The following is a 24,402-nucleotide window of genomic DNA, read 5'->3' on the forward strand; positions in this document are numbered from 1 at the left end:
CAAAGTATGCTAAGTCTCACCACATTGACAAAATCCTCAAACACTCTCTCTACCTTAACCTAAAGCACTTAAAGATTTGCTTTTTAAGAGAAATATATATGTTCAGCAACAGGTATTTTAATCTGTGGTGCTTTTGAATTAGAGCCATGTACATATGGGTTTCCCTAGACTCAAGTTCTCATGTCACAGAGTAAGAGGATATGTCACTCAACAATTCCAGGGACTGAAAACACAAAATGATAGAGGAATTCAAGAGATCTGTAAACCAATGGCTGAAACCCACTGTATAGGATTCACAAAACAGGCCCTGAGGACCAAAATTTGGATAACACCAGTCAAGGTAGCCAAGTTTTTATACATGATGTGGTTCAAAGCACCCAGGATAGTTCTGTGGGTTGTGGAGAGCACCACAACTTTAGGAAGGGCTCCACCCTACCTAATAAGGCTATTGGTAATAGAGTTTACCTGCTCAGTTCTCAGTTTCCTCAGGGCTGAGTTTCTATATTTGTCTTTGTTCCTTTCCCACGGTTTTAGCAGTATTTATGATCTGACTTTCTCTTATCAGACATAAAATCTTTGGTAAGGGGGAAGTGTGTCTTTCCCCTTACTGCCTGGCATGGTGCCTGGCTGGCACTTGGTAGTGTTGGCTAATGCATCAAAAGTCAAGAGCATTCAAAATATGACATTGTTACTAACAGCCTTATCTACAGGTGGGAGTGTCTAGCTATACACATCTGTGGACCCTGCCAGAAGGATGAAGGAAAAAAAATTGAGGTTTAATAGCAGTTGTTATATTTCTTCAGTATAAAAAGAATGCTTATCCATTTCCAGAAAACATCTTCCATAGGATTGTTAATTTTCAAATGGGAGTTTTCTTTGACTATCTATACGTTTGAGAGTTTCTAGTTAATTGAACAACAACAACAAAAAACCCCCCACAAAATTCCAGATTGTCTGTCTGGCTAGTAATTAGCTGCCTCTCCAACTCTTTTGTCAAGGATATGTAAGAATAAGATGATGGAAAAAAATGTGTTTGTTTTCTGAGAATATATTGTTGCCAGGCATTGTTCTGTACACTTTGCATGTATTATTGTATTCCTCTTCAGAACTGCTGCGAGGGAAATACATTTTCCATTTTTTTAGGTCAGGAAATTGAATCATGTGAAGCTTAAAGCATTTTACACAACATCATGTTCTCAGTAACTTGTTGCATCAGAATGATGGGGATTAGGATGATAACGATAAAGCTAAAATACTATATAAAAATTAAAAGAGTAGTAATTGGGTGGTATGCCAATTACTGATGAAGATACATATATGCGTGTGCGTATATGTATATATATGTAGGTGTATATATGTGTAGGTATGTATATGTGTGTATATATATGTGTACACATATATGTATATGACTTAATCCTAAAAATTTGAAAGACTTATGATTCCATTTGACAGATGAGCAAATGGAGAATTGATGAGATTAAGGTGCCCTGGACAACAGTTTAACAGGAAAGGTGGATTTGAGAGCCCATTGATACCAAGCCTGTATTTGACTACACCATGGCGCCAGCTTTCATTTACATTTGTGATCCAAGGCTATCCTTCAGTGCGAATTGAGAAAATCTGGATATTGGAGAATCTTCACAAAGCTGCTTAAGAAGATACACCATTACGTTTACGGGGGCTGGGCACTAAGGAAGAAACAAGGCTGGGGATTTCTGCTCCAGAATACAATGTTACAGGTTATATGTCAGGGTCTATCTATGTAGCCCTAGGATCCAGAGAAAGTGGTGTATTTCTTCCCCATTCCTTTAGTAGCAAGTTTTCTCCAGACTTACCATCTCCCATCTCATCAGAGAAGGGGAGGCTGAAGACAGCCTCGTCAATCATCCGATTGGGAAGGTTTGTGTAGAACCTGCCGACGGTGGTCTCCAGGTTGCTCAGTTGGTTCAGCACCATCATGCTGCCCTTAATTACTGGCAGTGCTGTCCGGTCTGGCACACCATACTTCCCAGAGTTCTGTTCAGCCAGATCCCTCAGAAAAGCCAGCTCTTTCAAGCCAGTCACCCCATCTGGAATCAAAAGCCAAGGGAAGAGCAAGGAAAGCAAAATGGTTACATCCACATCACAACTTACCATTTAGATTCAATATGGATCTGGATGAGGTTACAATACAAAAGGTCTTTGCAGAGATGATAGATAGGGATGCAGGACACAGCACCAGTTCCTCCTGAGGAACAAAGTCTGAAACAAGGTTTTTCCTTAATAGTCAAAAGGGATTCTTCAAGAGACAATGATGAAAAACACATGAGTAAATAAGGGAGCCCCCATTTGGCGTGAATGTGCTCTCCCCAAAATGTTTAATTATAAGATTTAAAAATTATTTTGCTTCAGTTAATGTTTGAAATCAAAAGTACTGGTTTACAAGTCTACATTTAATTTAAAATAGTAAATGAAATTGTAAGGGTTTTAAAGGATACAAGTTTACCATTTCATTCCTTACTTCTTTGTCCACAAAATCACTTGCCAAAATCTTGTGAAACTAAATGAAAAAATTATGGATTGCATTTAAATGATGCCTCCAACCCTATTTCTTTAAGCTCATTTTAATTACAAATGTTTTCATGCTTGATAGTGTTAGCATAATACTGAATTTATTTATTTAATGTATATTTTTATATTTAGAGGCTTTCGAAAACTTAGTAAAAGGTTTGGGCTTAGTGGGATGATATTATTCTACAACATCTGCAATCTATAGCACAAAAATAAATTTAATAAACCATTCTTTTTTTTAGTTTACTATTGTTGGCCCATAGTCAAAAGGATTAGTAACTGATCACATATGGGTACCACTTTAAACAAATTCAGATGATTTTGGTCGCCACTAAGATTCTGCCAGTGCATTTAAAAAAAGATTTTGCCTAATATTCTTGAAGATTTCAATAGCAAACCATGAAGTGTTTAGTCATTAAAAAGAATCTGAAGATTTCATGGTTCACCTACCATATGTGCTCTTATCATTTCTACATATGGAATGTATATATTTCTAGCTTCGAAAATTCACTTCTCAAGTAGTGACAGAATCTAACCGATAAGGTTTTTCTCTTAAAACATGGTATTCAGATGAACTTGGATTTTACTCCACTCATGTAATGCTAAAGGAAAGAAAAAAATACCTGGGCTACATTAAATCAGAATCAGATTACTTTCCCTGTGCTCGGTTTGCTCCACAGTAAAACACAACCCAAAAGACATGACTGATGCCTGACCCTGTACCCTCAAGAAGCCCCCAGAGGTGAAATGATAAAAGGAGACAACTCAGACAACAAATACATTTCCTTTCTTTGTCATGCTCTGCTTGTTTCTCTCAAAAAGTAAAAAGTAACAAATAACAATATCTGCTAGGTAAAGCAGAGCAGTGTGGAAGGGGAGGTTAGTAAGTGTTTTTTTTTTTGGGGGGGGGCAGGGGGAGGTCACTCCATCATGAAATGTCATGCAGGATAGCAGCAGAGTCAGATGATGGCAGACTGGTAAGTATGCTGAATGGTCTACCACTAACATGGTCATGCTAGAAACCACATTTCTCAAAATCCTCTTTGCCATATACTGCAAGCTAAAGCTGCCAAATGTGAAGCATTGAGAGGTCAGGGAGATAAAGTAAGTGATAGTGACAGACAGACACAGAGGCACCAGAATGTTCTAGTTTGTCCCACTCTTCTCTGACCTGCCTCAAGTTCCCTTTCTCAACTGCTGGCTTGCTCGTCAGCAACCCAAAGCATGCTGTAGCTATCTCACTGGCAACACACAAGAGCCAGCCACCATGGAAAGCCAATACCCTTCCAGAAACTTCTGAACTAGTCCTCCTACATGGTCTTCAAAGATCCTAGCTTCCCTTTTGCCCTGCAAGTTCCAGCTTGGTGACTAACTTCCTCAGAGTTGTCAACTTCCCTTTTTGAATCAGTCCTTTTCCAGGAAGTGTTTTATCCCCATAGAAGTTCTAATTCTGATAAATTCTTTCTTCCACAATTCTTATAGTAGTTCTGTGTTTGCCCTTGAGACCAACATTCAGAAATAGCAGAGAGAGAGAGAGAGAGATAGAAGAGAAGAGAAGAGAAGAAACTGGCAGTGTGAGTATGTCTGGCTAGATCAAAAGGAGAAAGAGCAAAGGATAGGTGGATAGAAGGAGTTCGAAAGTGTGAAATTGTCAGTAGCCCCACAAATGTACACAGAGTCTGATGGCACAATGACAGACAAATAAAGCAAGGAAGTGTTTTCACTCAGAATCTGCTACATAGAAGCAATCTCTTCCTTTGGGTCTCCTCACTCCTCTACTGCACCTAATTCATCTGTATCTTCCATCTTCCTTCCTCATTGGGTGGTAAGCTTCAAAGACATGGAGGTTCGTGTGCTGGACACTAGGTGCTCATGGAATTTTATTTCCTTCCCCTTCTTCTTCTCATGAGAAAAAGACAGGAAACCATAGGAGAAAAGGCTAACAGGTAACCGAGACAACACTGAAGGGTATGAGCCCAGGCAAAAAAAGGGTGTCTCACCCATCCCAGCTGTGCTTGGTTCTATGCCAAGCACTCACTATACAAGGAAAATCAAGTCACTGCTCACCCGTGTGAGGCTCACGTTCTTGGGAAAAGGGGAGAGACAGAGAAGAGAGGACACTATGTGAGCTCCTCACTGTGGTACAATGGGAACCATGCTTGTCAGAAGGAAGCACGGCATGCTGGGGATGCAGTGCTGAATGGGGAGCAAGCCCTGGACAGCAGAGGTATTGTCCACTTCCAGCTACACTGTTTGCCACAGGAAGTCACACCAGCTTCTATTCATTCCTTCAGCTAGCTTTGAGGACCTGTGATTTGCCAGGTTCTATGTTAACTTTAAACTTAGATCATATTTTATTTTTAATCATAACATCCTTATACAGTAGATTTTATTAATCTTACTTTACAGATAAAACTGAGGCCTAAAGCCAAGTGTAGTGGCGCATACCTATAATCCCAACACTTGGGGGGTTGCTGAGATAGGAGAAACATGAGTTAGAGGCTAGCCTGGGCTACACAGTGAGACCCTGTTTTAAAAAAAAAAAAAGGGAAAAAAAGAGACCTAAAGAAATTAAATAATTTGCCATAAGCCACACCACTAGTAAGTGTAGACTATAACTATGGAGGCTGGAGGACAAAGCCTGGCCTCCTTCAGTTGTGGTTCATAAGACACAAAGAAAGGAATTACAGTTTCCTGGACCCCCCTAAGTAAGAGAGAGGACAGGACCCAGGAATTTGCATTTTAGAGCATTTACCAAACAATCCTTAGCATATTAAAACGGAGAACCACTGTCTCTGAAACCACATGGTTCGGCATGGAAATTTGGGATTGGGAAGAGAAATAGATTGTAGGTGGGGAAAACTAATCTTACAACAACGCTGCAAAGGGGATTACTCTTTGTTTGTTTGTCTTTTTGAGACAGGGTTTTATTACATAGCCCAGGCTAGCCTTGAACTTACGATCCTCCTGCCTCAACAGGCCCAGCAGCGTAGACCATTCTTATCACCATTTGACAGCTAAGGAAGCTGGCTGAGGCAGATTCGGGTGGCAGGGCTGAAGGACATTGTGATGCTCACAGGGTTGGTGGTAGGAAGGAAATCTAGGCCAGTGCTTTGGCTTCCAGCAGCTGAAATTCACAACATAAGTGAACAACCCCTATGGTGTCAAAAACTCAGATAACCTAGAATATGAAGAAGAGCTGGGAAAACAAAAAGGTAGCCATACAAAATCTTCTGTAGAACCACACAAATGAAGACTTGGGAACAAGCAGTCAGCTGGACAGACAGATGCAGACAAAGGGACCATCAACTTGCCCTGAATACCAGCAATGGACAGAGAAAGGGCTGCAGCTCCTTCCACAGCCGTCATCAAAGCTCACTGTCCCCAGTCTCTTTTCTTTTTGTTAAGCAGCATCCACTTAGAGAGAGAACTTTCATCTGAAAGGAAAGTCTCGAAACACTGCCTACCGTTCATGAGGGCATAGGTGAGAATCATTACGGAGTTGTTCAGAAAGCTATTTTCTTCATTGATGACACGAAGAGTTGCCTTTTTATCTTCTTCTGAAGAGTCCTTTGATGTAATGCCAGCTGACAGGTAAATGATGACCATGTCTGTATCTAAACAAAAACACACAAACTGAGGTTACACTCGGATTTCAGCTATAGGCAGCCATGTAGTTTCCTTTTCATTTTTCCTGGACTTCCCCACCCTGAGGAGCAGGCTGGCCCACGGTTCCCGTTCCTTCCCACGTGATGTGGTGGCTTTCATCTTCTTGCTTGGGCTGCTTTTCCATCCTTCCCCCTCTGGACAGCGAGGCCTCACTTATCCAGCGTAAAGATGCTCCTGATACATTTACCAGATAAAAGAAGGCGATTTCCTTCAGGCACCTGAGACTGTGCTAAATTGAGTTAGCCCAAAAAGAAATCTCTTCTGCCTTCTGAAATAGAGGATTTGGAACATAACTGATCCTTTCTTTCCTCAGTGATGCAGAGCCATCACCACAAGCCACGTTTTGAGGGGAGTAGGCTTTAAGATGGAGGTTCTTCCACGGGCTCTTCAGGCATGCAAGGTCGTTTGCACTACCCAATCTCTAGTTATATTTTCATTCTGAAAACTATTTAGTGAGGTGCAACAGTAAAACCATGGACATGGGAGCCTGTGGTCAAATCCCAGCTCTGCTATTTACATATGGTGTGAGGCAATTTAGACAAATGTCTTAACATTTCTTCAGGCACCTTTCCTTGCCTGTACAATGGGATGATGACAGTACTGATCTTGCAGTGTTATTGTGAGGATGTTAGTTAATTTAGATAGAGTATAAGCAAAAGGGTGATGTCACAAGAGGGTCAAAGAGAAAGAGACCACACACACACACACACACACACACACACACACACACACACACATATACACCCTTCTTCTATCGGTCTGAAGAAGCACCTATGATTTCAGATTAAAACTATTCTCCAAATCAGGCTGATGAGCAGAGAAACTTCAAAGTAAATTCATCTCAGTGAGAAGAACTTCTGTCCAGTGGACTGACTCAAAAAGAAGAGTGAGGAACTTCCTACCACTAACAAGTGGAGGCTGAATAACCAACTTTCCTAAAGGAGGAAGGAGAGCTGGAGTTTTCATTTCTTTCTAATCTGAGTTGTTGGAAGGACCTCCTACACAGTAGCATTTCTGTTTATTGAGAAAAAACATTTCTATGTTATCCACTTATTGTTGTCACTTCACTGAGGTTACTTTATAGTGACCATGGCAGGAAGCCTCACAATTGGGCCCTCAATTATCCCACTTCCTGATATTTGTGTTCTTGGGTAGTTGCCTCCCTCTGAGGGTGGGTTGCATTTAGGGATGCCTTTATAGGGCAGAATGCATCAGAGGTGATGGGATGTCAAGACCAAGGTTAGTTAAGAGAAGACCGTGGCTTTTGCTGCTGTCTTACTGTGAAGAACTGCTGGCATGTTGTCAGCTGTCCTGTGTAAAGGCAAGCAATGAGGTCCTCAGACCCAAACCTCCTGTTGCTAACAACATGAGTGATTTTGGAATCAGATCCTCCAGTTGGACTGAGAAGACGGCAACAGCTTAACCATAATGTCATGAGAGACCTTGAACCAGAGGCATCTACCTATACTGTGCTAGACTTCTGACCTACAGAACTATCAGTCATATAGTCTTAAACCACTGAGTGAGGGAGTAATTTGCTACACAACAAAATATAACAAATATAATTACCCTTATAGTTGTCCTAACAATGAAGACACAGGCTAGAATTTCCTCCAGTTTGTAAATTTCCAAATTGTTTTGAAGTATTCATTACCACACAAAATTTAATAATTTATATTGTATAACCATTGTAGACAATTGAACTTAGTTTAATAAAATTTGCCTAAAAGTGCACTTAAAGTTCCTCTATTTATTAACATTTGACCTATAAGAAAGTCTTAAAGCCAATTATGATGCTTGAACAATCCTGTAATGGACATTAACTGCAAATTATTTAGTCATGAGAGAGTATGAAGTGAAGGGTGATGCACAAAAATTAGCCTTATATTTTAGAAAAAACTACTGTCTTAAATTAGATGTAGTATTTTTCAATGCTATAAATATATCCCTATAAATTACTTTATGAGAATTCTAAACATCTCTTTTAAGCGTCAGACTAAAACAAAATGTTAAATAAACCAAAGCACAAAAAGTATTTTACTTCCTATACCATGGGGGTGGGGTGCGGATGGGGGGTGAGGGGGAGACACACATAGTTGTATCACAAGGCTGATATTCTGTAGTACAGACAAACTGTTTCTTCATGGCAAAGGTACCCATGTGTGATAAATTCCTGGATGCACTGGACCTTTGGGTTTGGTTCCTTAGCCTTATGATTCTGCATTTTATATATTGTTAATATATTGTTACTAAGAGCTAGTTTTAGGGCATGGAGCCATGTACAGAAAGCCAGAAGGCACACACCCTTCAGGTTCTTTAAGCAGCTGAGCACATTTCTTTTCATCCAAACAATAATAAGACATACATTCTTTAAGTATCCTCACTAATTCTGTCCAGACTCGACTCCAATATCACCCTATCTTCAAGCAAAGCTGAGATATTTTCCTATTCTCAATTGTCAGCTCTATCAAGTATAGTCTGATTTTTTTTTCCACTCTCCAAGATATTCTCCTCCTAGTCACTCACTTAGAGAAATTCAAACTGTTTGCATTTCAGTAATGTTAGAGATGCATAATTACAGGGATTGGGGGCAGAGCAAAGATGCAGCATGTAATGGGAAGAAAATGCCACAGATTTCATTTAGGGACTCTGTAAGTCACAAGCATGTCTTGCAGTCAATATTGCAGGGGGAAAGCAATTCAAATTTGAGCCCTGCCCACGCAATTAGATCCTCATTCCTAACTAACTTATCCTTTCTGCTATAAAATGATCCTCCAGTCAATAACTCCAAAACAAGCTAAAAGGGTGACTAGAATTAGTTATGGATCTACCACAGTACTGACAAATAGCCTGCATTGGATGCAAGTTTTAGACTCTCTGGGTGGTACAAAATAAAGGAATGCAAAACTACAATTATTTGTGACACATAGCTTCTGTTTATATGACTGTTGCTTTGGGTAGATGCTTTGCTTCACTTCACGCATAAGCCAATCCTTACAACAATCCTAAAGAACAGGTCTTACTCATTGGGAGGACCTTGACCTCATGGCTCCTAAAGAAGCAAGATACATGCTAAATAATTGTCTCCAGAAGTAGTGATGTAGAGTGTGAATTCCTAGGAGTATACACTCTCCTCTCTAGGTGGTTGTCGAGGCTACTTGTGGTCTTTGGCCATCTTTGGGTTTGTAAACTAGTTGGAACTAGAAGTCGTCTAGGATAATGAATATCATAATATCACTGCACACTTATGATGGAAACCTGGATCTTATTAGCCCCAATTTACAGATGAGGCCTGAAGAGGTCAATTAATCTCAAATTAAAAAGGTTAAAAAGTAAAGTTTCTGCATAGAACACTGGTTGAAATCCAAAATCCACACAATTTTAACCACTAGGGTTATTGCTTGCAAGTACCCTAAAGCCTCTCCTAAATAAAGTAGACAATGCAAATTCCTGAAGTATTTCTTTCTGCAAACTAATTTGGCATCATATTTTTCTGAGCTGACAGTAGAAGCTATAAACTTGATGACGGTGAGTTAAACCTTTAAAAAAAAAATCTTAATTGGCCTTAAGAACAGGCTTCTCTGGGCATTTTGGAACCTGTGCCATTAAAAGTTGTCCAAGTCTTTGATGGTCAGTCTTACGTTTGCCAACATCAATGAAAACAATAATAATAATAATAATAATAATAATAATAATAATAAAAAACCCAGAGAAGAAATGGCTCCCATCAAACCAGGCTTCTGCTAATGCACAGTGTGGGAAGGTATGGGAGAAGAGGTTTAATAAGGTATCTATTCATAATTTTAAAAGCTGGAATGACACTTGAAAATCAAGGGATTTCACAGCAAAAATCCAGATTTCTGGCTTCTCTTCAATCAGAATTCACTGAGTTGCCTTTCCTGCATGATGACAATAGACTCTTCCACCAGGGCCCCCACCTGCTGGCTTACTCTGTTCTTCAACTGATCTTCACTACTGTATCCCCACTTGCTTGACCCATGTTCACTGCCAGGCTTCTGTAGGCATCTGGGTTTTCAACTGCTAGTCTAAGATTTCTCTCCATTATTTGAACAGTGAAATAATCAAAATTGGATTTAAATGCAAATGTTGGCTTGATAACTGAAGAGTAAGTAGAAAGAACATTTCTAGTGAGACACTGACAGTTTAATGGCACTGACACACTAGCTAATCTGACTTAACTACTTGTGAGGCCAGTCTTGTCCACCAGCTTTACTGCACTGTGGGCAACTTAACACTCAGTCTGTAATCTGGCCTGTGGATAGGTGGTGCTCAACAATGCTGGTAGGCAAATTCTAAGATGATTCAAAGAAACCATGTATCTGTCATCCTGCCTCTTGAGGCATAAACTGTAACTTGCTTCTACCCAATGGACTATGGCAAAGGTGATGGGCTATCACTCCTGAAATTCTATTTATACAATAATCCTGCTATTTATTTAGCAGATGGGGATGAATCTTGCAGATGTAATTAAGGTAGCTATTAAGTTGACTTTGAGTTGATCATAAGAGAAAGTAACCTGATCAACTAAAAAAGGAGAGTAAGTCTTGTCTAAGCAGATGAGCACATTAAGAGGGTTCAAGACTTCCCTAAAGCCAGGGAACTGTCCTACTGCACTTGAGAAAGAAAACCTACATGAAACTCATGTTGGTTTGAATTGTGTCTACAAACATGTGAGCTCAGAAGATTCAGAACCTCAGTTGAGAACACAGCCCTGGCTGACACTGAGTCTGTAGCATTGTGCGGCCCTAAACAGAAGACCGGGCCACTCAGATGCAGTGACCCACAGAATCTGAGATAATAAAAGCATAGTCTTATAAACTGCTAACTTTGTGACAATATTTTTATAAAGAAAAGTGAAACCAAAATGCCATGCATCATCATTAGTTGTAACAATTATAGGAGCTTTCTTTACTCAAGGGGGTATGTGTCAGGCACTAAGCTTTACATTTATCAGTGTTGTTTTAGTTTCAATGCAGATACATGGATGAGCTTGCAAATGAAGTCTTAAAATTTATTCCAATAGGATACATGGAAGCTGGGTGTGGTGGTTCACGCCTGTGATGCAGCATGTGGGAGGCTGAGGCAAGAGGATTGCTAGGTGGAGGCCAGTCTAGGCTACATAGCGAGATCCTGTCTCAAAACAAAACAAACACACAAAAAATCATTAACATTTTCAAAAAAGCTAGAAACAGATTTTCAAATATAAAAGGGGAAATGAAATAGATTCCTTTTGGAAGTTTCAAAGCAGGGTCTCATTTCAAATATCCTTTCTTTTCCTTTAACATGAATCCCAATTCCAGATTTTCTTGAATACATGAAAATTAAATTAGAGGGCCTTTGTACATGTGAAGGGCCCTGCTCATCTAAATGACAGCTGGCTAGAAGAAGGAAGAATCAAGGCAGGAATGTGTGCTGCCCCCTGCACATGTGCACAAGCAGGGATCTGCTACGTCCACGGGAGGTGAAGCTGACAGATACGTTAAAAAGGAGATGGCTATTCCCTGGGGAAAGAAGTGAGAACATGTTCTTAATAAAAGAGCAGGAGGAGGAGGAGGCTCTGGGGGTCAAGAAACAATGCAGTCTGACCACCTCCCATTGGGAAAGATGAGATCTAGTAAGAGCCTAGTAGTAGATAACAATGAAGACAGTATGTGAAAATTCTATCCAAAATCAATTAAAAAAATTTCCTGTAACCATAGTTGTGAGCTTAATTTACACTATATTTGTGATGCCATCTGTATCTATCATGTCTGTACTCCTTGGAGAAAATGCACCTACTTGCTTGGAACCTTGTGTTATTGTTTGTGCTTCGAATCAACTGAAATGCCTTTTGAAATCCCACTGCGTGCTGGGTGGGGCTGTCTGAAGACTTGACACTGCTAACAAAAGTGGACATCTTCCGTTTTGTCTCGCTGGTGGCTGGTGAGAGGAAGGTCTTGTAGCACTGGTCTAGTGAGCAAGTCCTGACACTGTCAGCCACAGTTAGCACAGAAATCTGGAGGAGGAAAAAAAGCAAAAACTTGTTATCCTGCCATTTAAAGGATTAAAAAAATATTAGGAACAGCATTTCCCTATGTTGCTCAAATTGGCCTCAAACTCCTGAGCTCAAGTCTCCTGCCTCAACCTCCGCAGTAGCCAGTACTACAGGTGTGAACCACTGTGCTCAGCCAGGACTTTCTAAAAGCTTACAGAACAGACTCTGAGTTTTAAAATAAATGCCTGGAATCATCAATTTATCAAATTTGAAAAAGACTAGTAAAAAGGGTGGAACACAAAAGTTTTGTTTTGTTCCAAAATGAAGTAGTAACATAGTGCTCACATATAACATTGAAAAATAACAACAAACTGTGTGTAGTGGCTTGCTCCTGTCAACCCAGCTACATGGGAGGAAATAGGATTGTGGCTGAGGCTGGGCCCTAGGCAAAAATGTGAGACTCGACCTCAAAAATGACTAAAGCAAAAAGGGGCTGAAGTATGACTTAAGTGGTAGAGTATCCTCCCATCAAATGTGAGGTCGAGTTCAAATTGCCCAGTACTATCAAATATGTGTGTGTGTGTACACATATGTATACACACACACACACACACACACACTCATGCCAGGTTCACTGATGAACATCTGTAATCCCAGCACTCAGGAGACTGAGGCAAGAAGAATCTTGAGTTTGAGGTCAACTTGGGTAACACAGTGAGTTGAAGATCACTGAGATTACACAGGAAGATCCTGTCTCAAGTAAAAGGAAGTGTGTGTGTGTTGCTTTTAACCAGAGACATGCTCTGAGAAATGCCTCTTTATGTGATTTGGCCCTGGTCTGAATAAACATCATACATTGGTACTCTACCTATGCTCTACATAAGTAGTACACTTTGCTTACACGAACCTACACGGTATGCCTGGAATATTCCCAGGCAATATAATGATCTTTTAGGACCACCAGTGTGCGTGTGGTGCATCATTGACTGAGGTGTCACTATGAGACTCATCACTGTAAATGAGAAAATAATAAAGTGAGCTTAGAAAGACATCCAAGGAAGATCCACAGCATAGGGGTCACCAGGGTAACAGTCACCTTGTCATGTTCGTCGATGGCACCAAGGATGACCTGAGCAGCGTCCTTGGCGATCTGGAGCTGGGTGTCCGTGACTGAAGCCCCGTGGTCCAGGATCACAACTATATGCTTGGACTGCGGCCGGACAGTAGAGACATAGATGGGTCTGGAGGGAAGAGAAACTCTCTGGGATCAGTCCTGGTTTAGGTGAAAGGCCTTAACTAACAGCTTTGAACACTACACGTACGTAGGCATGTTGATATCCTTATATTCTTCGTGGAGGAAGCTCAGAATGGAGGAGAAACCCAATTGGTGCACTGAAAATAATCCCCTGAGACTGGAAATGTCTCATTTTAAAGATGAGAGCATCAGGGGTAGTTCTTAAGCTGTAAACCGTCTGGGGGATTGACTTCTTCAGCATACTCAAAAGTCACCTGTCACCTCTGCAATGATCATATGGTCACTAGTACCCACTCTGCTATCAGAAAGGAACTGGTGACCTATCAGGCTGTAGAGAGCAGCCAAGAGTCGGGGGGGAAAAAAGGGTGGACTTGCCAAGGCTGGATTTTTTCTTTGCAGACTCACTGAATGAGGCTTTGCCAGAAGCCAGGCAGTCTATAACCTGTGGCTATGCTAGGCAGCTTTCAATAGCAGGTTTGGGTTCTCTCTTCCTATACAAACAGTCCTGTTAAGAGGCCCCTTTCCTTTCTGCACTGAGACAATTCACACAGGTCAGCCACCAAAAGGCCTCTTATCTGAGTGTTTAAAACTATGCCATCAAAATTTGTCCAAGTCTGTGATAGCCACTCTTCTTGCCAGGTTTTTGTTTGCCAACATTAAGAAAAAGGAGGGTGAGGGAGCCACAGAGGAGAAATGCCTCTGATCAAAGCCGCCTTCTGCTTATGTACAGAGCAAAAGTTTGTGAGAAAGGGCTTAATGAGGTCTCTATTCACAGTTTTAAAGCTGGAACAAATTAGGAGGAGTTTGAAAAAGCAAATCAGCCTCAGGAGAATTCTCTCCTTTATTGCCACCACTAAAACACTAGGTTTTTCCTGTGAAATGTTAGATGCCAGTGAATCACAAAAGTCTGGGCATAAATTAAGAAATGTAGGAAAAATGCCAAAATGCCTCAAAATCTGGCCAAGTTTACACTAATTGTTCTCAAACCCAAAGTCCTGCGTTAATATTTAAATGACAATATTTTTTTTCACTAGTCAGTATTGTTGAGCTAGTAGGGAAATGGCATTAAAAGAATTTGGGAGAGGTGACTACAGAAATGAGACAGAATAGACAAGAAGGAACATCTCTGACCATCCCCACATGGACTACAAGGTCAAATGTTTAGGTTCTCTAAGCTAGGGGACAGGATTTTCTTTAAAATGACAGACTTTCTTTGTTCAAACTGCACAAAATTGAAAAGCAGAGTGTATGTGCTGACATTTTCACACCAAGTTTTTAAAACCGCTTAGTGGGATGCATAAATAGTAACATATGTTAAATGTACAAACTGGGCGGGGGGTGGCGTTCTTATAGCATGACTGTTATCCACTAGTGCCTTTCTCATGTTGCTATGCTCTGAAACCCACTGTTCTCTTCAAAGGGATGAAAATAACTTGCAAAGGTATCAGAGGAAGGCAGTTAGGACAAGTAAAGAGATGGGAACAACAATCTATGGAAAGAGAAGTATGGATCACTTAGCCAAGACCAGAGCTGCTCAAGGTTAATTCAATGTAGACTTGAGCTGAAGATTTGTGAAAACCTTCCAAGTTGTCTGGTGTAGATGAATGAATGTGACAAAGCCCTGTCTCCCTTTTGGATTATCCCTTCCAGGTGCTTTGTTAGAAGCAGCAAGTCATATAATCTGTTTTCTTAGAACTGAATGAGAATTGAATGGTTCATGATGGCCTCTATTCTCCTGAGATGAACCAACTATCAGTCAAGGTCATGACTTCTGGTCTAGTTCTCCATGACATCCAAGTCTCTACCAGAATGTTTAGGGAGGGAATGAAAGAAACCACACACACAATAAAAATGTTTTTGTAGGAAAGGTGCAGAAGTATTTTTCTTTGGGGAAAAATCCTAGATACTTCAAAGGAAAGATAAAGGGAAACTAAAGTGATTATTTATACTCCAGAAAATGGCATAGCAAAAGTGGGTACCTTGCACTAACTCCATATGCTCTGACGTCAAACACCTGACACTGCAAGTGGAGAGCATCTTTGCCTGGGGGCTCTGTAAATTGATGAGCCTTGTCATACAAATGTTCTCACCATTACTGGCCCTTGGGCTATGTGGTACAATCCTAAATCATTTCCGAGAGAAAAGCAGGCCAGTAGTGATCATTAATCCAGGGCTTCTGAACACTCTTAAAACTTCCAGTAGTTGAAATTAGAATGTAAATTTCAATCACAGAAAGGGAAGTTGAGAATCACAAACTCTACTGTGATATATGATATCACGTTCTAGGCTGTGGCTAGAGAAAAGGTACCGTCAATTATATTTCAACAGAAATGTCTGGGCACAAAACAAAGTGCTTCAAACAATTCCGTTTCATTAGTACACATCTTGACAGTTTTCAAGATAGTTCTTGAAAAATTCTGAGCTTTATCATTGGCCCTGCCCTAGCATGTCCACATCCATGTGTACCAAATGGTGAAATTACTTCAGAACAAGCACGAGTTCCTGAACCTACAGTTTTCAGGCAGAGAGCTGTGGGTGGAAAGGACTCTATTATTCATGCAGATCACTTTTGTGTTGTTTGTTTGATTGCCATGCTGGGGATGGAACCCAGGGCCTCGCCCATGCCAGGCAAGCACTCTATCCCTTAGCTGCATCCCCAGCCCATTCATGCAGATTACTCTTAAGCAACAATCAAAACCTTCAACAAGTCAACATACCTACTGCGATGCTCATAGCTGCCCTTACACCGGAACTTGTGTGCTGGGAAAACAGTAAAAATTCCTTCTTCTGAACTGAAATATTGCCACTTGATTCCAGGGTTGGATTTCAGGTTGTCTGCAAGAACTGGAGGAGTAGGGAAAATGAAATATAACCCCCAAATCCACAGGTGCACGCAGGCACAGCTCCTCAGGCATCTGTTTTGCATAAACTGCTTGTAGTATGAAGAAATCCCACTAGATATAGGTTGTAAATTTTCTACAAAACATTTTCTTTCTGCCCCTTAAAAAAATATCGTGTGAATAGAAAATGTAAAGTTTCAGTTAAGTGAAGCTATTATTCTTAACATGGTAGAGTGACATTATATGTCCTGGATTATTTTTCTAGCACAAATGATTCATGTGCCTTCATCTCTCCCCTCATGGGGCCGGTCCCTGTTGGGCTAGTGTACACTCGTTGGCTTGTGGTACACTCTCTCACTGTGGAAACAGTGATGTTAATAGGCCTTGTCTCCAGAGGGACTAGACCTGTGATTTTGACCTTGCCTTCACTTGTCTCACGTCACAATACGGGAAATAGCACAGAGGGTACTTGAGGGTCAAAAATTGTTATTTACAGCATGAGAGAATGATTCCTATGTCCCTGGACATAGGACAGAGTCATTCTTTTCTGTCATTTCATCCATAAAACAAGCCCAGGATGATGCAGTATTATTATCCTTGCTTTGGAATTGAAAAACACGTCTACAGTGAGCTTTAAGCAATTTGTCACCATCAGTAAATGACCTCATCAGTAAATGACCCAGCTGGGGCTCCAACCCGGGTGTCGCGGTTCCTGTGCTCATCACATGTTGCCTGGTTTTCCTTCCTGCGTGTACTGCAGCCCAGCCACTGAGAAGAACTTTTTCCTCAACTCCTGGGCTACCCATATTGTGTCAGCCTTTTTGAGGCCCATGCTTGCAATCCTCCTGTCCCATCCTCCTGGCTGGGATTGCCAGCATGTACAACCAAACACAGCCCCTGAAGCTAGTTTACCCTCTCCCACAATCAGAATTCCCTCCCTTTGAGCTGGCATGCCATTTTGCTCTGTTAGTACCACCTCAGTCCTTTGTTACACACTTGCTATGTGTTGGTCACTGCTTTCGATGCTGCAAGATATACAAAGATGAACAAAACCCAAGTCCTGTTGTGATAACTGACACATGGGTAGAGTGAGCTTTTTCTCACTCCTGTTACTACTGAACCTAACAGGGACTAACTGGGCAGCGATGGGAGATGCAGAAAAGACACAGATAGATAGACAGACAGAAAGTTGGTGCCAGGTGTGTTGGGCACTCGGTTGGAGACGCACAACCCTCATTGTTTCTTTTCTCTATTATTCTCTTCATTTTACTCTGCTTCTTTTCTCTATCGTTATTCTTTAAGGCCTTACTCCTTTACAGTTATTTAATACCTTGCTTCTAAAGTCTTTCCTTACAACCTTGCTTCACTATTCTTTAAAACCTCTTTCCTTAGACTCACTTTGTCCCATGTCTTCTTTTAGCTGTTCTTTAGCATAATCTCTCTCAGTCTTTGCTCTTAGACTTGCACTGTCCCATGTTCTCTTTAGCTTTTCTTTACCTTAGCTCTTCTAAAGCCTATGTGTAAAGTTCACGGTGCAGACTTGCATTGTTCCATTTCTCTCTTTAGCTTTCTTAAAGTATTGGCCCTCAGACTTGCAGACAATCAACAGTGGCCACTCCCTTGCAAGCTGCCAACCAATTTTATTAACCCCTCTTTAGCAATTCTCCTCCCTTCAGCAATTCATTTCCCCCCTTCAGCAATCTCCCTCCAGCAATCCTCCCTTCCAAAAGCCTCCCACATCCAAAAAGTTTTATATCCAGTGATAAACAGGGTGGAGCAGCAGTTCTTGGGGAGGGACATGACACTGTAACAAGGGGAACCTGCAATGTACCTCTCTGAACGTAAACAACTTAGGAAAAGCAGCTGTTATGCATTTTCCTCTTCTGTGGCTGGGGCTGTGCCAAACTCAGCCTACATAACATTGGGCACAGCTGTGCTAATATCCTCAGGCTTCTTATAATTTGCTCTCCACACACCAACACAATTAAAGACACAAAAACAGAGCACAAAGTCACTCAATGGTAGGAGAAGTCTGAGCAAAGGCAAAGGAAGGAATGTGCAAGGTGTGTTTGAGAAAACATACAAAGATCTCTAATTGCCCACATAGCTACTTGAGTATCTGTTTGCATAGCTCTAAGGGATGAGATATGACTGACAATGATGATGGACCTTTACCTCTATGGTAGACAAAGAGCTTTCACATGTAACATTTTTTTAAACTTTTACAAGATCAAAGACAATGTGTAGTCTAATTTCCATGCTGCAAATGAAGAAATGGGAAATAAAAGACAGACATACCACGGCACTTTGTAACCTCACCATGTTTTGCTTTCTGCAATGCGTTTACCCCATCTGAAATTGTCATATCTGTTTAACATCCCTCTCCTCACCCCCCAGTTACATTTTCAGGTCCATGCAAGCAGTAACTTGGCTTTGTCACCCTAGAGCCTAGAGCAATGCACATAGTTAATGCCCAGGGAATAGTTCTTGAACAAATGCAAACCTGCAGCTGGCAGGTATTGAGGTTGCTTCTCAAACATGGCTCTTCTGACAGCAAATTCATTTGTCCCCAATACAAAAGGGTAGATAAATTACAATATTATGTTTTTACACATTACTTAACATCAGGGATTAACATTCTGAAATGGAGATATGAAGACTGACAGGATAGAGTGGGGTAATGGTACCTGGTACTCCAATGATGTGGTACCATGCCCTGTGCCTGCCTTCCTTTTCTTAGAGCATCCTCAACTCCAAGAAGGCAAAATGCTGGCCTGCTTTGTCTCTTTAGCAATTAGTCCAGTGGCTGCCAGGGTGGCTTACCACATATGGACTAGGCTGAATTCCTATTTGACACAGAAAGCCCTTGCTTTTGCTCTAAAACTCTGCTTCCTCCAGGTCACTGGGTTGGCCTGTATTATTCTGATGCCCACTTGACTTTGACCTACTCTTTTATCCTGAACTGCTTGTAAGACAAAAGGAAAGAGATTAAAAAGATCAATTTCCTATCTCTGAAAGACAGACTAGTTGAGAGAGATAGGAAATATACACTCAATATTTATTAACTGGCCTAGTACTAATTAAGACCTTGAATGAGGTACAGAGGAGGGCTATCCAAAGACAAGAAAGATCTACTTGTTGTCACTGAGATGGTGTTGGGGACATGTATCATGTGAGTGCTTGCCAGTCCTATGCTAGGTGTCCTGCACACACTGCTGTGGACTTTTGTATTTGAGTGTGTGGCATGTGAACATACCCATCTCCCAAGATGCAGCCAGTGTGTAAGGGCAAGAGCGTGAGAGCCTTCCAGTAGGGTCACTAGGGGAAATGCTGACATGGCAGGACAGGAGGCCAGAGGCAAAAGGTCTGCTCTCCAATTTGTCAAAGGACTGTGTATGCAGGTATGTATCATTGGCAGTTGCCCCGATGGAAGTAGAATACAGAGCTACAATCTATTTGGCTCCTGCCTCTGTTGTCATTTGAGTGAGGCCCGCCACATTTAAAGTTTTACTGCCTTTGCAGACACCTCCTTGTCATTAACAATATGTTTTCTGAGTACTATCGTTTTGAACCATGGAAAATATTTTGATTGCTTTCCAAAAATAAACAAATGTGACAGCAATTAAAATATGCAGTTGATGTGAAAATGGCAGTTTCATCTTTATTCCTGGCAGGTACAGATGCAGGTCTGGCATTACAGCCAACTCCACCTGTCACTGGAACCACTCCAAAGCACGAAGCAAAGATGAAGATGTAGGTCAATAAGCCTCCCATTTTATGATGCCCATTAACTTTTACTTTGCAAGAAGATGCTGAGACAACATACGACTGTGCCATAAAAGGCACACACAGTGCTGCCTCTGTCAACCTGTCACTTCTAGGAACATATGCTAGGGCTATCCAGGGTTATGCCTAGGTATAATGATTTGATGAAACAAAAAAGGAGAATCTACCCGATCAAATGCCCATCAGGCACTGCAGGTGACAAGCCTTGTGCTAATGTTCCCACATACACCATTTAATCCTCATCTCAACAAATCACTCTTTTAAGGTTTCAGGTGTTTAAGTTAGAATGAGATGAAGCCCACAGACACCCAGAAACATTTAGCATTCTCACTCATTCCTTATTTCCCATTGGTTTAAATTACCAGCTCTCAGCATAGAAACTTTCCTTCAGTCTGGTGCATTGGTCACAAATTTCTTCTAGGTCACAAACTTCTGCTAAGGGTCAAATAGTAAATTTCTGGCTTTTCAAACCCCATGGTCTCTGTCAAAGCTACTCAGCTCTGCTATTGTAGTGAGAAGTCAACCACAGGCATGTGTAAATGAATGAATGTGGCTGTGTACCAATAAAATTCTGTTTACAAAAATCAGTGACAACCTGTATTTGATCAGTGGTTCTCCATGCAAAATATACTGTGTGTGAGGCCTTTCCAAAGTCTCATACTTTTAGCAGTTAGGATCTTCACATTCCCCCATCACCTAAACACACGTGTCAAGGAGCTATAGTGCATTGTAGCTCACAAAAATCCTAGGAGTAAAAACTATTATCTCTAGGTCAGGTTAGGAAACAAGGTCAGACAGCCCTTGTGACAAGTCCAAGGTTTTACTCTGTACAAAAAAGGAACATGAAAGTCAAGCTAGCCTGTGGGCACAATGCCTGTCCCCTCCCCTCTGCCAGGTAACTTGCTCTCGTCAAGGTCATCACCACTACAGAGTGACCACACTCTCATGAAACGTCTGGCTGATGTAAGCGTGTACACACGTGGGTGAGGCTTTTGGGGTCTGAAGTCTTAACCTTGATCTCATATCACACAATTCACCAAGCAGCCCTGCCAACTGGCAATAAAAAGGCAAGCACGGCCTTTGGAAGTAAAAGAAGGCTGGATGACCTCATTTAAAAGTAACATCTGTAATAATAAACATGCTCCAGTGAAAAGGGGAGCCAATGGGACCAAGAATGTTTTAAAAATAAATCAGAAGCCACAAAGTTTGTGATACATTTAGTCTCACCACAAAAGATCATTCTAGTTCCTTAGGATCGTTCCAGCACTGCAATGAGATATCAGACAAGGTTTCTCAAACTCTCCTGCTGAGGATTCTTTTGGCATGTGATTAAATTTCATCCATTATTTTGTACTAGCAGAAGAAGATGGATATGAAGGTAATGAGGCCTCCAGGAACCAGAAGTAATCTATCAATTTGGTATATACCCCTGGCAGGCCCCTCTCTGACCTAGACATGGAGGTGAATGAAAACAAAATTATCCACCAAAGCAACCCAGAGGATTTTCCCCCATTCATATGCATCAGTCACATGTTCTGGCCTGTGGCCTGGGGTCCAGATACAGGGCCCTGCACACTCATTCCTTCCTCAAATGAGTTGCACGTTGTCCAGGAAAAAAAGCTAGGCAGACCCCCAATCTGCCGGCCCACGATGCAGAGCATTCGGCTTTAAGTTATCAATGGGCAGCACCAGTACCTGTCCAAATTGCTCTATACACCTGCCTCAGACAGACACACGTGAAGGAGGCAATGCATGGATTTTTCCTCACTGAAGCTCATCCCCAAGACTGGAGTTACTGTGCTCTCTAAAATCCATTGCTGAGCTACCTCTTCCCACCGTCTACTCAGGATCATTGTTGTTAAGGGTGAGTTCCAAATCCCACATTCCCATATTCTAAGCTCCTCAAGGGATGCCTCTGAGTCTGACCCTGCCCTGCCTCTCTGGCACAGATTCTGTCCTTTTCATATTCAGGCGTGCGCTCTCTGAGAACTGCATGGCTGGTATCTACAGCACATAGGCTGAGATTCTAAAACTTTACTCTCCTCTAATGCACATCTAATTAAAAACAAATTATTCTAGCTAAAGCAATGTGGAAGCAATGATAATTTGAAGTGTTTTACAATGCTAGCTGCTCCCTTCTCCAAACACTACTGGCTTGTTGAGAAAACCTGCCAATACAATATACACAGGAGTCGACAGGCAGATGGGGAGATTAGAGGACTGCTTGTGGAATGATTCCGTGGGTCTTGACATGTCTACATGGATTAAGTGTATATGTTAACATGTGAAACTTACTAGATGTCGACTGTACCTCTAGAAAGCAGTTTTGATAATAAAACCGTGAAAATTTATTGAGCATTCTACAAAAATTTCATACGAGGTGTGCCACTTTTCATAATTACCCCATGAGTGGAATTTTTCTCCCCATTTTACAGATGGCAGAGCCTAACTTGCCCAAGGCCACAAGGACAGAGCCCTGACTAGATCTGGGTATGTCTGGCTCTACAGCCTTTGTTGTTTCTAAGAAAACCAAGAAATACGTGAATGCAGAGACAGGAGGAACCTGAGTTTGAGATGAGCTTGGGCTACATAGTGAGGCTATCTCAAGCAAAACAAAAAGAAACCATGAATGAATGAGCAATCAGCAGACAAACAAACACACTGAGTATTTTCTTGAGAGGCAGAATAAATATATAAATATGCAGGTGTTTCCTAATCAAAATAATAGTTGCATTTGTTTGTAAATATACTGTATTAATAAAAACAATTAAAGAGACACAACAAGAAAAAATGCTTTTATAATTGAAATAAGACTTAAGGAAAAAACGAACATTTTCTCTTGCAAGAAAAAAAACAAACAGTTGAGTTACTGAAACTGGCCCACACCAGCTGGGAAGTCTAATGTCATGAGGTTTGCCATTGACCCTCAGGCTGGCTTAGCTGGAAGATGGCACAGATGCAAGCTACAGCCTAGAAGGCAGTGTCAACAATAATCACAGCATGTGTGATGCTGAGCCACATAAAACAGTAAGTAGAAGATTTTAGATGAGAGAGGGAACTTTTGTGTGGTTGAGAAACTATATAACTGAGATGTCTTAATCCTTTTCCAAGTGTTCCACAGGTTAGAGATGGGAATCTTAGGACTCTTATTCTTTCGTTATCAACTTGAGTAAAACTAGAAAAGCCATTTGGACATGGCCCAGCAGTATTTTGCACTTCCTATTTAATGCCTGCTGGCACTTATCTACTATAAGTATGACTGATAAATCAGGGAATGAGAATGAGAAAGTGTGAGTTCAGGTCCCATCTTTTAAGTCTGGCAAGCCATCTGACCTTAAACTTATTCTCTATAGTGCATTCAAAGGGAGTGTTCCAAAATGTAAATCATGGAGTGCCTGCCTAGCAAGTTCAAGGTCCTGAGTTCAAAACCCTATTACCACCAAAAAAAAAAAAAAAAAAAAAAGGAAATCACATCCCATTATAACATTTCAAGGATTTTCCACTGTACTATACCTACCTCTACAAGGCCCTGTATGATCTAGCAATCTCACTCACCTCTCTACCCTTAAGCTCACTACACTGTGTATCAAGAGTTAATTCTTTTAGTTCTACAGATGTGCCAGGCCCTCTGTACAAGATGAGCCTTAGGCCTGGGATAACATTTTTCTCTGGCTGATTTTTACTTATCAGCAATTTTTTATTGTTCAAGTTTTGCCTTAAATTTACCACCTCGGGGTCCTCAATTATCATCCTCTGGTGTAATACCTAATAGTTTCCCTCAGAGCAAAACTATGTGATATTCTGTGCATTCATTTCTATGGCTATTTATTTACCATCTCTCACGTGGGGTTGCTTTTAGCTACATAAAAGTAGGAACCAGGTCTGTTTTGTCCATCATATTCCCATGACCTGCCACCTGCCTGGTTTTTAGTTAGCACTGACAGTGTTTACTGAGTGAATGTATGAATGGTGATCTTGGCTAAGGCTCTTCAACTCTGTCCTCCATGGGATTTCAGTCTCCTCTTCTGCAAAGTACTAAATATAGACAAGGTGTTCCCAAAGACCCTTTTAGAAACTAAGAGAAAAGTAGACAAAGCATGAAAGTCAATAGGAAGGAGGTACAGATGAGGCTTACAATCAAGATACTTCTTATACACTTGGCCACCCAAATGACATGGCTTAGCCTAGCATACCTTAAACATACTCAGAACACTGGTACTACCCTATGGGTGGGCAAAATCATCTAACATCAAGGACTTCATGATAAAATGTTGAATACTCTCGTGCATGCACCCAGATGGGCATTT

At 41.1% G+C, this 24,402-nt stretch overlaps 1 protein-coding gene across 1 annotated transcript in view; it reads right to left on the reverse strand.

Moving 5' to 3' along the window:
- The window catches only part of Cachd1 (cache domain containing 1), a 200,526-nt gene that overhangs the window by 39,150 nt on the left and 136,974 nt on the right, over positions 1–24,402 (reverse strand). The window contains exons 5-9 of the mRNA XM_020184245.2: positions 16,187–16,313; positions 13,311–13,455; positions 12,019–12,235; positions 6,018–6,167; positions 1,836–2,069 (exon numbers count right to left, since the gene is read on the reverse strand). Coding sequence (XP_020039834.1) covers positions 1,836–2,069; positions 6,018–6,167; positions 12,019–12,235; positions 13,311–13,455; positions 16,187–16,313 — 873 coding nt within the window. The remainder of the gene's footprint in view (positions 1–1,835; positions 2,070–6,017; positions 6,168–12,018; positions 12,236–13,310; positions 13,456–16,186; positions 16,314–24,402) is intronic.

Source organism: Castor canadensis, chromosome 7, assembly GCF_047511655.1.
Source record: "Castor canadensis chromosome 7, mCasCan1.hap1v2, whole genome shotgun sequence".
In the NCBI taxonomy this organism is placed as follows: domain Eukaryota; kingdom Metazoa; phylum Chordata; class Mammalia; order Rodentia; family Castoridae; genus Castor; species Castor canadensis.